Source organism: Xyrauchen texanus, chromosome 26, assembly GCF_025860055.1.
Source record: "Xyrauchen texanus isolate HMW12.3.18 chromosome 26, RBS_HiC_50CHRs, whole genome shotgun sequence".
Lineage (NCBI taxonomy): Eukaryota > Metazoa > Chordata > Actinopteri > Cypriniformes > Catostomidae > Xyrauchen > Xyrauchen texanus.
The window spans coordinates 6,448,412-6,462,444 of record NC_068301.1 but is presented as its reverse complement, the minus strand read 5'-3'; the positions used below and the strand labels follow the sequence as shown (position 1 = coordinate 6,462,444).

The 14,033-nt window shown below is 37.6% G+C and overlaps 1 protein-coding gene across 1 annotated transcript in view; it reads right to left on the bottom strand.

Moving 5' to 3' along the window:
- The window catches only part of LOC127619766 (junction plakoglobin-like), a 108,932-nt gene that overhangs the window by 49,786 nt on the left and 45,113 nt on the right, over positions 1–14,033 (bottom strand). The window contains exon 2 of the mRNA XM_052092749.1: positions 4,372–4,411. Coding sequence (XP_051948709.1) covers positions 4,372–4,384 — 13 coding nt within the window. The 5' untranslated portion in view covers positions 4,385–4,411. The remainder of the gene's footprint in view (positions 1–4,371; positions 4,412–14,033) is intronic.

Sequence of the window (14,033 nt, the reverse complement as noted above, 5' to 3'; positions counted from 1 at the left end):
GCAGTTTCCATAGCTGTGGGTAAACCATTGAGAGGGACAAGTCCACATGATTTTGAAAATCCGTCGATAATTACCAGTATGGTGGTGTATCCATTGGAGTTTGACATGTCGTGACACACTAGACAAGACTTCATATAGTTAGTAACATTACGAATTACAGATGGCCACCAGAAAGAATTACGTTCCAGAGTGATTGTTCTTTGGATGCCAGGGTGTCCTGTGCTCAGTGAAGTGTGGATCCACTAGATAGTTCTCCGATGTAGAGCTTGTGGTCCAAAGTGCTTGGTTGGGGGGGCAGTCAGGTGGTGACGGTTCATGCCGTTGTGTTCGTTGTATTTCTTCTATGATATCCCAACTAATTGGTGCAATGATGACAGATGGTGGTAGGATTGATTCAGGATGACGTTGGATGTTGAGTGGATCATGCCTGTGTGAAAGTGCATCTGCTTTGCTATTCTTGCTTCCAGGGCGGTAAGTGACGGATTTCAAAAATTGAAACTGGTGAGGAACAATGACCATCAGGCTTGACGTGTATTCAGTCTCTTGGCTGCCTTGATGTATTCAAGGTTCTTGCGATCAGTGATAACTTGGAACGGGTGGACTGCCCCCTCTAACCAGTGACACCACTCTTCGAGTGCTGCCTTCATGGAAAGTAATTTCTTAGTTTTTTTTTCCCCACATCATAGTTTCGTGCAGTAGAATTGAACTTTTCTGAGATAATGCACAAGGGTAAAGTTTGCCTGGGGTTCTGTGATGTTGTGACAGGACCACTCCAATCCCACAATCAGAGGCGTCTACTTCAATGACATAAGGAAGATTGGGGTCGGGGTGTTTCAGTATAGAAGCTTTCGTGAAGCTTGACTTGAGGGAGACGATGGCTTGGGATGCGACATCGTTTCATGGCAACTTGTTGGGTTTTCCCTTGAGCAATGATGTAAGTGGTGCTGCAATGATACTGTGGTTTCTGATGAAGTGGCAGTAGAATTGGCAAAGCCCAGAAACAGCTGTAGTTCTTTGATTGTAGAAGGTCGAGGCCATTCGGAAATTGCTGTGATTTTAGAGATTGTAACCTAGGAATGTGGTATGGGAGATTTTAAACTCGTATTTTTCTGCCTTGACAAATAGCTGGTGTTTCTGGTGGCGTGATAGGACTGTCCTGACATACTGGATATGTTGTTCCTTGTTTTGAGAGAAGATGAGGATGTCGTCAATGTAGGCCACCACACACTGATTCAGTAGGTCTCTGAAAATCTCATTGAAAAAAGACTAGAAAACAGAGGGGGTGTTAGCAAGTCCATACGGCATGACCAGATATTCATAGTGCCCCCTGGTGGTGATGAATGCATTTTTTATACTCATCTCCTTCTCTGATTCTGATGAGGTCATAAGCACTACTTAGATCGAGCTTAGTATAAATCTTAGCCTCACAGATTTGTTCAAGGGCTGAGGGAATAAGTAGCAGTGAGTAACGGTATTTCAAGGTGACAGAGTTCAGGCCTTGATAGTCGATACATGGACGTAGACCCCCATCCTTTTACTCCACGAAGAAAAAACCTGCAGCTGCTGGAGAGGTGGAGGGACGGATGTAACCGGAGGCAAGGGCTTCCACGATGTAAGTTCCATAGCTAGGGTCTCGGGGCATGACAATGGATAAGCCTTGCTTCTCGGTGGAGCTGTATTAGACAGAAGTTCAATGGCACAGTCCCATGGATGGTGAGGTGGAAGTTGAGTAGCTTTGACTTTACTAAAATCTTAATTGAATTCTGCATACTCCTTGGGGATCATGGTTACTGTTTGGAATTCAGGCCTTTCAATGCTGGTGGTAAGACAAGGCATGGAGACATCAACATGAGACAATGTTCATGACAGAAACTTGAACCATTGCGTGAGCTCACCCTGGTTTCAGGATATAAAAGGGCCAGCCTATGATGACCCAAGATAAGAGCGTGATTGGGTGAGTTTGGCATATAGTGAAATGTTCTCCATGTGAAATAGTCCAATCTTGAGGGTTATGGGAACAGTCTGTTGAGTTATACCAGTAACAATGGGAGCGTTGTCAACTGTGATGATATTAATTGTTGGAATGCATTGAATGGTGGGTATATTGAGTTCTTGTACAATCTCTTGATTTATGAGATTCACAGCAGCTCCCGAATGCAAAAGCTGTAAAAAATTGTATATGATCACCAATGGATATCTCTACAGGCAACAAAAAACTGTGAAGAATAGGCGATAAAGTTTGTGGTACTCACTTTCAGGTTTGATTCATGGGAACTTGATTTCTTATGTGGGAATGCAGCATTTCCTGTAGATGACCTGGTTCACCACAGTAATAGCAAAGTTTTTCATTACATCGACATTGGCATTCCTTCATATAAGCACAGGCATAAACTACTTGCATAGGTTTGGATGATTCAGTGGATGCCTGTGCCTGTACTGAGACTGTAGACTTAGAAGCAGAGTGAAACTGGGGCCGTGGAGCATTATGAAGCAGGTTATCCATCTTGATAGCCATGGAAATGAATTCTGGCAGAGTAGAACCCTCACCCTTGCATGTAAGTTCCACCTTGAGTTCTTGGTGAAGCCCCTCGTGGAAAACAGTTTTCAGAATGACATCATTCCACCCACTTTGAGCCACTAGCATCCTGAACAGAATTGCATAGTCTGCTGCAGATCGATGGCGCTGGCGTAAATGAAGCAGCTGAACAGATATATCTTGACCGCCTGCAGGATACTCAAAGACTTTCTGGATCTGTTGAACGAAGTAGTCAAAAAGGGTCTGGTTTTGAGGATCTTTGTCCAAAACAGCGGTGGCCCAATCACTCGAGCGCTTTACCGGTAAGCAGAGACATCATAAAGATACATTTCGTGGCATCTTGATAAAATGATTCAGGTGGGTTAGAAAAATAGACTTTTCACTGGCGTAAAAAACCCCGGCATTTCTCAGCAGAACCATCAAACTTGTCAGGAAGAGCAAAGCTTACCGGTTTAGCATGGGGAGCTGGCAGTGAGTGAATGTAGTGAGTCAAACATTCATTGGCGGCTCGTAGATTGTTCAGCTGGTCTTCATAACCCTTTAAAACCTTGCACTGGTGTGCAAATGCAGCCTGGAGCTGTGAGACATCCACTGGATGCATGGTAGGCAAAATATTCTGTAAAGCACTGGCCATGGAGACGGTGTTAGGATCCATGTTCAGGAAGTTTATTAAGAAACACAAGCAAACAATCCAAAACAGCAGGCAGAGAGACAGAGTCGTAAAGCAGGCAGATAAATCCAATAAACCAAATAGACAGTCCAACCAGGCAAACAAAACAAAGGGTAATCCAAAAAGAAATAAATCCAGAAAAACAGGCAATGGTCATAAAATGAATCAAGAAACAATGGCAATGGATAAATGCTCGGTAAGGCGGTAAACTGGCAATACTTTGCAATGAACAATGGAAATGATGCAGGTAAACAGGAAATGAGCAGTGAAGAAATGGGTGAAGGTCAGTATTCTGGAGAGGGCTCCCTCTGGTGGTTGGTAGGATGGGTAACGACCTCAGATGTTACAATTATGTCTACTATGCCTGTCTAGTTATGAGTTTAGACACCATAATGAACATTTCAATTAACTAATTCAACTGAAGTATTTGAAATAAATGGAATATACACTGTGTTAGGACTACAGTATATAATATATGAAAATATGCTCTCTTAAAAGTAAAAAATGCAGCTAAATATTTATTCCACAGGGCAAATATCCCCCTTAATAAAAGTGATAATTTCTGACTCTTGCACAGACAATTTTTTTATGAAGATATCTCAAAATTACAAACATAAAAAGGTAAATATGAAATTAAAGTAAAACACAGTGGGTTCTAAAAGGCTGAGTCCACATTGGAAATCTGGGCTATAAGATGTATTTTGAATCTGTAAATAAATAAATTTGTGAATGTAAAACACATTTACTATGCAAAATAAAGAAACTTTTAAGATTCTGCACTATTTCTAGGTCACTAATTAAAAATAAGCACATGTGTGTTATCTCCCTTGAACAAAAGGTCAACAAAGCCAAATATTCAGTAACATCCGAGCACTAGATGCTCTTTGAAAATCATGCTGTGAAAACATCAGGATCAGGTTTGCATATACTTGACATGCTGTCATTCCAGCAAAAGGGGGGCACACCACATACTAAAAAAATCTGCAATTCATATTATTATTTTGTATTTAACTTTTCACTAAATGTATCATGCTGATAATATAAAGTGTAATGAAATGCATCAGAGAGGCATCAGACTTTTGATCCCCGATATATTTTATACAATTATAAAAATTACATTGAAAACATAAAACTAAACACATGAGCAAAATAAGCATACACCTACTTTGCTGTGACATCACAACCGTCTGACCTCAGATTTCAACCTATAATGAAACATGAGAAAAACTATTAGACAGCATAGAGAACTATATGATGCAGTATGAATGCAGCGTTCCGCAATGTGAACTAGAAGTGACAGTGTGCACCAGTTTGGAGCGAAAAGCACCAGTGGGACATACGAACCAGAGAGCAGGCAATGCTATTTATAAAACTACTGCAGTCATACAAATCATAGTAGCAACCCTAAAATGTAAATTCAACACTTCATTTTTAGTCTACAGTCCAAGAAGTGCAAGTACTACAGATGGGTATGAACTGTGAGAATGTATACATTTTATCCTGGAGGACTGAAGAGTCTCTTCCTCTGAAGGTTTGTGCTTTTTGGATCCCACAGTGGTGCTTGATTCATGACTATAGGACAGACTACAGGCGGGAATATGGCTGGAGGTGAGGGCCGCTCAAAAGGCATGATGGGAAAAGATGACACTCATCTGCATCCACTTTAGTATAGAAGCATTTTTGCTTTTCCAGGGAGCCATAATACCACAGGAGAGATTCAACGCAAATGAATAGGTTCAAAACACTTGGCATCTTTAATTTTGGAGATACAAATTAAGATTTTCTAATGCTGCTTAAAGGAACACTCTGGGTTTGTGTTCCTTTGTTCCTTTCTGTCTTGTTTTCACCTTGATCAATAAAACCCGCACTTAGATCCGCACTCCTCGTCTGCCTCCTCCTACCTACGTTACAGTTATATGCAAATTAAATTTCATATAAACTGTATTTCAAAACTGTATCAAAAATGTACTTGATAAAAAAAATATATATTTTTGAAAATATTTTCACTGGTTTAGCTATAGTTAATATATATTTTAAAATGTTAAAACATTTCGAGATTTTGTAATACCAAAACTGACTTCATACTGTACATGTTAACATTCAAGTTTTTCAGTTAACATGCCAAAAATATTTATATTTTTACATGTATGTACAGCTAAGAACTTAACAATGAGCTACAATATGTTTTTGGTGGTGGTGTAGTGGGCTAAAGCACATAACTGTTAATCAGAAGGTCGCTGGTTCTGGTGCCACCACCATTGTGTCCTTGAGCAAGGCACTTAACTCCAGGTTGCTCCGGGGGGATTGTCCCTGTAATAAGTGCACTGTAAGTCGCTTTGGATAAAAGCGTCTACCAAATGCATAAATGTATGTTTTTATGAATGTGTTACAATATGTTTTTTTGAACAATGGATTATGAACGTTTTATAGGCATAAAACTGACCCGCGAATGCAAAATGTGTATGCACATTTTGAACACAATAGGAGGGTTTAAGTGCTGTTACAGCACCTAAAATATACACTTTCCCTTATTGAAAAATATTAAAATCTTATTGTTGATTTCAGTAAATAAAAGTTGGAAGTGCTTTGCAACAAATCCAATAAAGACTTACCCAGTAGGATTTTAATATCTATTATATATGTTATCTTAAATATAGGTGCGTTACATCTTGATCTTTTGAAAGACTTATTTTCATTTATTTTAAGCATAAATGCCATTAAAACCATTTTGCAGTGGATGAGTGAGTTCCTAAACATTATTCTCTGAAATAAAAGCAACAATTACATTTCTAATAAAATGTAATTCATTCGAACAATAAAAAGAAGTCTGAAGGCATGTAGCGGCTACAAATAATCAACTATTTCAAACAAAAATTATTTAAACAAAAAAAATGTGATTAAAGTTGCTAATTGTCAATCTCTGAATATATTAATACAAAAACCAAAAACAAAATAAGCCACATCGGGTGATTGTGATTCAAAAACAGTCAAAGAACTGCATAAAAAAAAAGAAAACACTTGCAAAGGCATACAGTATAATCATCAAGAGAAAGAATAAAGGGAACATGAAAAGACACAATTTCTTTATAAAACTGGTGACTAATCCATTTTATTTGTAACACATCTTTGAACTACTTGCTTATGGCACCACATCTGACAAGATCTTATTTTCCCATTTTTATTTTCTTCTTTTTCAATTTAAACGTAATCCAGTTTAAAAAGAAGTCTAATTTTTACATTCTGCAGAATTTATTTAACTTAACCTTGATTTCTATGACTCTGTTATACGGGTACAGTTTTATGTTGTCCCTCTGTTAAGGCACATGTGAATTTCCTATCTGTTGTTATGACACCACATGCCCTGAATATTTCACAGTCTTTAATAAAATCAACAATTATCAACACACACAACATACACACATTTAGCCTGCTTGGTAAACTGCAGCTAGAATCAACACTCCACCAATCAGAAGAGCACCAAATACCTGATGGAGGCGAGATGTCTAAAAGAAATGAGCAGCTACAAAACCAGAAAAAAATATAAACAAGTAAGATTTAAGACTCATTACACATGCACTTATTAATTAAACAGGTTTTTTGTGGTTAATCAAGGACAAAGCATTGTGTCTTCTTTATTTCATTGCATTTTTATCACATTATCATAAGGAAACAAGGACTTTTTTTGGACAGGCCAAAGGCATTTTAAAGGGTTAGTGTAGCGAGCAGGGCAGGGACGAGTGAAGTCTGGGCAGAGCAAGGCCGGGAAGATAAGTGGTGAATGAGGTCCACCTGTCTGCCACACCAGCCTCACATTCCAGTATTTAAGGAGAGGAGACAGCGGCAGAGGAGAGGGAGAGATGCACAAAGTTGTCTGTCTGCGTGTCAGTGTTATGCTGAAAAGCAATATATGTTGCAGCTGTGTTTTAGTGTTTAATGTACACTGAAAAGTGTTTGTCAAGCCGGTAATAGCTTCCTCCTTGCCCACCTTATGAACTTTGTTACAGTTAGTTTGCACAAAAATACCATTTCTGTCATTAATTACTCACCCACATTCCTTCTTCCATGGAACACAAAAGGATACATTTTGAAGAAGATTTTCAATGAATAATGACTGTTTAGGCTACTTTTATGGTGCTTGTTATTTATTTTTTTATAGCTTTTGGTCAATCCTGATTACACTGTATGGAAAAGGACTGTGTGAACATTCTTCTAAATTTCTCCTTTGGTGTTCCACAGAAGAAAGAAAGAAAGGAAAAAATCGAGTGAGTAAATGATGGGTGAACTATTCACTTAAAAACTTGAAGACAGCATACTGTGAGCTTTGAGTATTTATAGCTAATAGCACATGTGATCTGGATAGGAGAACTAAAGAGGAAAATTACATCTGAGTGCTTTCATCTCAAAACAAGGTGCTGCATGGCAGGGCCCCAACTATGGTTTAAAATTCAGAAATATGAGCAAAATTGTTCTCCAACCCCCATAAAACCATTACGATCAGAACACAGCGACATTTCATTTCTGAAGGCTCCCAGCAAAGCCTGAACTTTTAATCTAAAAAAGAGTGATGTATAGTTGGTGAACACATTTTGACTTTTTAGGCATATCTTTGTCAAGCATGTCTAATGAAACCAGGATTAAAAGCATCCAGACATGCTGCGGTACAGTAATTTATTAGTGACATCTTTATTTAGTTATTTCAGAGTTGTTTGCACAAGCATCAATTTAATCAAAGATTATGGAAACTCTGAAATCTCTGAAAACATATACTGAATTGAAATCCCATCTTAATTATTCTCCTTAATTAGTATAAATGAATGTTGAATTTTAACAGCAACAGATAGAACAAACAATGGAACTATAGAAAGATATATATATATATATATATATAAAATGATAGAACAACAGAACAGCGATAGATAGATATATAGAGTGACAGACAGATAGAACAAAGAACGACAGACAGACAGACAGACAAATAGACAAACAGACAGACAGACAGACAGAACGATAGATAGATAGACAGACAAACAGACAGACAGATAGACAGCAAGACAGAATGAAGAACACTAGATAGATAGATAGATAGATAGACAGACAGACAGATAGACAGCAAGACAGAATGAAGAACACTAGATAGATAGATAGATAGACAGCAAGACAGAATGAAGAACACTAGATAGATAGATAGACAGACAGACAGACAGACAGACAGACAGACAGAATGAAGATAGATAGATAGACAGATAGATAGATAGATAGATAGATAGATAGATAGATAGATAGATAGATAGATAGATAGACAGACAGTACGATAGATAGACAGACAGACAGACAGAACGATAGATAGATAGATAGATAGATAGATAGTCAGACAGACAGCTAGACAGAATGAAGAACGATAGATAAATGATAGATAGATATATAGACAGACAGACAGACAGACAGACAGATAGATAGATAAATAGATAGATAGACAGACAGACAGACAGTACGATAGATAGATAGATAGATAGACAGACAGACAGACAGACAGACAGTACGATAGATAGCTAGCTAGCTAGCTAGATAGATAGATAGATAGATAGATAGATAGATAGATAGATAGTCAGACAGTCAGCTAGACAGAATGAAGAACGATAGATAAATGACAGATAGATAGACAGACAGATAGACAGATAGATAGATAGTCAGACAGACAGCTAGACAGAATGAAGAATGATAGATAGATAGATAGACAGACAGACAGACAGACAGTACGATAGATAGACAGACAGACAGACAGTACGATAGATAGACAGACAGTATGATAGATAGATAGATAGATAGATAGATAGATAGATAGATAGATAGATAGATAGATAGATAGATAGATAGATAGATAGATAGACAGACAGACAGATAGATAGTCAGACAGACAGCTAGACAGAATGAAGAATGATAGATAGATAGATAGACAGACAGACAGACAGACAGACAGAATGAAGATAGACACTCCCCCTGCATTTCATTGTTTGAACAAACAGATAATCCAGTCCCAAAACTGGTTGGGCCTGTGGTTGATAAAAGATTACAAAGCTGAACATAGTTTTTCATCATTGGAATAACATGCATCACTGAATCGTGTAGAATTTGACCAGGAACATGCATTAATTAAGTAAACAAGGCCAATTTTAATTTCACGTTGTATTTAAGTTAGATCTAGGTTACTCACTGCAAAAAATTGTTTTATTAATCAGTATTTTGTTTTGTTTTCAGTAAAAATAGCAAACCATTCTTAAAATAAGATACATTTACTTGAGAAGCACAACTGTGTTAGATATTTCCCGCATTTGCAAATAGTTTTTTCTTGATTTAAGACTAACCTTACTAGATTTTATTAGATTTATGCTTAAAACAGTTTGACAAAGGCATAAGAAAAATACACTTAACTCAAGATGCATTTGAGGCAATTTTGCTTTTTAAATAAATACAGTATATATTGTTTTAACCAGTGCACACATGAGTGGACGTTGTATTTTGGCTTGCCATACACAATGCATAATTAAAATTAATTTATACAGACTGATCTCAGTTCAGAAATATCTGTGCTGTCAGTAAAGGGTTAAACTTTTGACGCTGACCACAGCTGAGTTTGTCTTTGAGAGAAACGCTAACAAAACTACATCTAGTAAGAAACCTAATTACGTTTTTACATTTAAACCTGTTTGAATCAAAAGATTAGAGTCTCTATTTTCATCCGATATATTTTTTAAATAAGATCGCTTTATAGCGAAACGCCGTCCTGCTAAACACAATGTACACAAATGTGTATTTTAGCAAATGTTTTCCTTAGAAATCCTATATTTATATCACAATCAATGAGTTCATCCAAAAGCTGAAATATTTAGCTTTCACAGGCTTTATGTGGGGTTAGGATGAACCAGTGCTGACAGACAGCACACTGGAGTCATTCACTAAATAGGGAGCATCCTATAGCTCTATATGCAGCTAACTGTATACAATCCTATTTAAAGTTCAATTTCAGGCTGCAGATGATGTTTGGACTACTCAACATGTTTGGCAGACGACAATGGTAATCAGCACATAGATTCAGAATTTATAATGTATACATTTATTTTAACATGGTTGGCAGTGATTGGATGATGCTGGCCATTACATTGAATCAGAATTACTTATGCACATTTCTGATGTAATGTCTGTAATGTCTTAAAACATGAATAACCAACACTTCTAGAAACATAATAATCAAGTTGATTAAAAAAAATCTGACTTTCTGTAGCTTGGTATTTTTTTCAATTTCACAACGTAGTACCGCTGTTCATATATGTTGCCATACATTTTTAGGTAAACGTTTTGCACTACATTTTTTTGCATGTTTATTAGGTGCTACTAGTCAAAAAATGGACTTGAAAAATGTACACAGCAGTCACGCTCGGATCTCAGGAAGTTAAGGATGTTTAGTTACTTTAGATGTGCTGTAAAACAAGACAAAACAATAATCATCAAGAAATTGATCATTAGCAGTGCTAACACAAAAGCTGTTGGTTCAACATTCTGCTATTCTTTTCTAACAATACTGTGCACTTAAACAAAACGCTAAATCCCTAATGTTATTCCAGAGGGGCTCTCTTTGCAATTAGTTCACCGTAAGTTGCTTTAGAAGAAAAGCTTCTGCTAAATGTTAATTAAATAAAGGTTTATGTTCAAAAGCCTTTTAAATGGACAGAACTGTGATGATAGAAACATCTGTAAATGTTCACATATTTTCAGCTCCTTGGCAGGGCTGGGAAAATCGAATTCACGACAGGCTTGGCGGGAGTAGCTGTGGAAGAGCGCGAGGTTCTGCCAGACTCCTGGAGTGAAACTGATGATACTGTGTCACCTCACGTCAAGACTCGAATTCACCTGCACTTCTCCACTCTAACACTCAGACAGGGAGTCCAGAGAGACGGCAGCCAAGATTGGTGCTTCCATCCGACAATTACGACAAAATGTGTAATGATACCTACAATTACCTCTATTACATTTATCAAAAGATCATTTTCTGAATCAGTATTTTTGTGGTCCTGTTTTCCAGTTAACATATCAAAACATCAATAAAACAAGAACAAATTACTTAAAATAAGCATGATTATGTAAGATAATGTTCTCAGAAATATAGTCTGTCTGTCTATATCGTACAAAATGACGGACATGTCTGTAAACTATCTCTCTCTCGTCGCACCACCGTCTGCCATCGGCCTTTATCCCTCTCGGAGGCTTAATTAGCCTGATAAGGGACCGGGTGTGTATAATCACAACCCAGCCCCGCCCTCCGCCCTGCCACACCTGACCTCCAGCAAACCCAATGTCAGCAAACCCGAACATGCAAAATGATTGACAGGAACAGAGCATTTTTGATTGTCTAAAAATGCGTGGACTGGCACCCAGACCATTTTCTGCTGTTCACAGAGTCTAAAGGCCACAATATACTTCATACGAAATCGAAGAATGAACAGATGTGACAATGTGACAATCTGGTAAAAAAGGAGGTGTATTTGCATTTGTTTCGGTGGTTCGTAGCAGCTTGCCTTGTTGAACTTTTTAAGAAAACTTCTTACCAGCTGCTAAACACCTTCCTGCCATTGGTCCACCATGTCAGGTGTGATCTGAAGCTCCACCTACCTTGAGTTCAACAGTTAATTCTGTTTACGTTGTTCAGAGTGTAGAGTTATTAGCCAACTGGTGCAAATTTACCTACATTAATACGATCGTTTGCATTTTTCCAAGACCATGTCATGCGATGTTTTTTTGTTTCATTTGTCTACAAAAGGAATCAAATCTACTCAAATACTCTCAGGTGCCCATTCACTCATGTGCCACCTGCAGCTAAAGCCATTCACACATCTGCATAAAGTAAGATATGCCTCTCTTATCATCATTATTTGTCTGCATTTTGCCCATTAACACAGTTTTATACACTCAACTTTGCAGTAGTATCAGTGTCATCATAAATTACAATAACAGAGTGTAATCGGCGCATATTATGGTCATGAATAGTGTGTTAGCTCAATAGATCCATGAATTCAGAATGTAAACAAGACAAATTAAACAGTTTCTACTGCATATATATTACTGTAAATCATTGTGTGTTTGAAACAGCTTCTTTTACTGACCTCATGTGAATTCTACTCATAGAAATATGCATAAAGTCATTGATAACACATTTTTATGGTTTTACATGTAGCATCCTCATATTTAAATGCACCTCTAAATGCCTCCCACTGAGGTGTGGCGGGTGTCTTAGTGTTCACAAACAGTATACCTTTGCTTGGCTGTTTATAACATCTTTTTACCCCTGAACGAAGAACGAAGAAGAGCTTCTCCGGAAGTGTCTTAAGGAAGGGTCTGTTACAGAGACAAGTGTGATTTCTAAGGACACTTATTTCATTGATATCTGTCAGGTAAGAGGGATATTTTATGCATAGTTTTTAAAATAAATAAATAACATTTATTTGCAACGCCTTTAAAAGTACAGTAGAAAAAACCTGTTTAATTCCAAGGGTCAGAGAAGGCTGGGAAATGGACTTGTGATACTAAAATATTCACTAAAATGCCAGTACAGGTGTCTTATAAAGACTATGAATACTGTGTCCACCACTTGGATATACTGTAACAGGATCTTAGTGTGCAGTGACAAACCGCCGATGTGAGCATTACATTTCCTGCAAAGCGTTACTGTAATTCAATAGCATGAAAGAGATGGGTTTTACACCAACGCCTTCAACAACATCAAGGGAAATTCCTTGTTCTTTAACTTAGTACATACAGTACATAGTATGTAAATGATGATCCAATGTCTTTCAAGGAAAGAGATTGAATAAAGACTATGATTAACACAATTAATCAAAGTTCAATGTTCCCTGCTGCACTTCACATGGAGTTCAATTTCTAGCTATTTACAACTCTGCTACATATAGCATTTCTGTTATATGTACTTTGCCGAAGTAAAACCTTAAAATGGATTGTCAAGTTCTGGATAGGAATCCATTTAGATGAAAACATGGTCTGCAAATTCTCTGCATTTGATTTGCCATGGACAGGTAACATAAAAAGGTACATAAAAGGTAGTTAAAAATGAATTACGATAAGCAGTTGTATCATTTACCATAGATGACAGTAGATTGCTCAGACTCAGACTGACTGCCAGTACCAAGATATCAATAATCAATGGACTTTACATTTCTTTTTTTGTTAAAGGGTTCATGACATGAGAAACCAAATTTGCCTTGATCTTTTGGTATATAAGAGGTCTTTGTATCATTAAAACGTCCTGCAAGTTTAATATTTTAAGACGTCCTCCCCATTCTAAACGAATCATTTATTTAATCAAGCTCAAAATACAGCTCGTTCTGGATTCATGGTTAGAAGTGACGTGTCGGTTAGAAGTGACGTACCAGCGTTTGCATATGACCGCCTCCAGCACAAGATAACTACGCTTTAAGCGCCAAGACAACTACGCTCATTTCAGTATCGCCGTGCGCCTCACAAGTGTTCAGTCGATGGACAGCGAGCTCTGACAGATACTACTTGTGCACAGGAAAATTACGATGCCACACAGATGTGCTGTTCCTGGCTGTGGTCAAACAAAACCTCTGAATAAGCTGCCGAAAGATCCAGTCGTCAGGGAAAAATGGATGCAGTTTATTTTTTGCGGACGTCCCAGTCACGGCAGTGTTAACTTAAGCGTTTGTTCTGTACATTTTAAGGATGACTGTTTTGAGAACAAATCTCAATATGATGCTGGCTTTGCCAGAAAACTGTTGCTCAAAGATAAGTCCGTGCCGA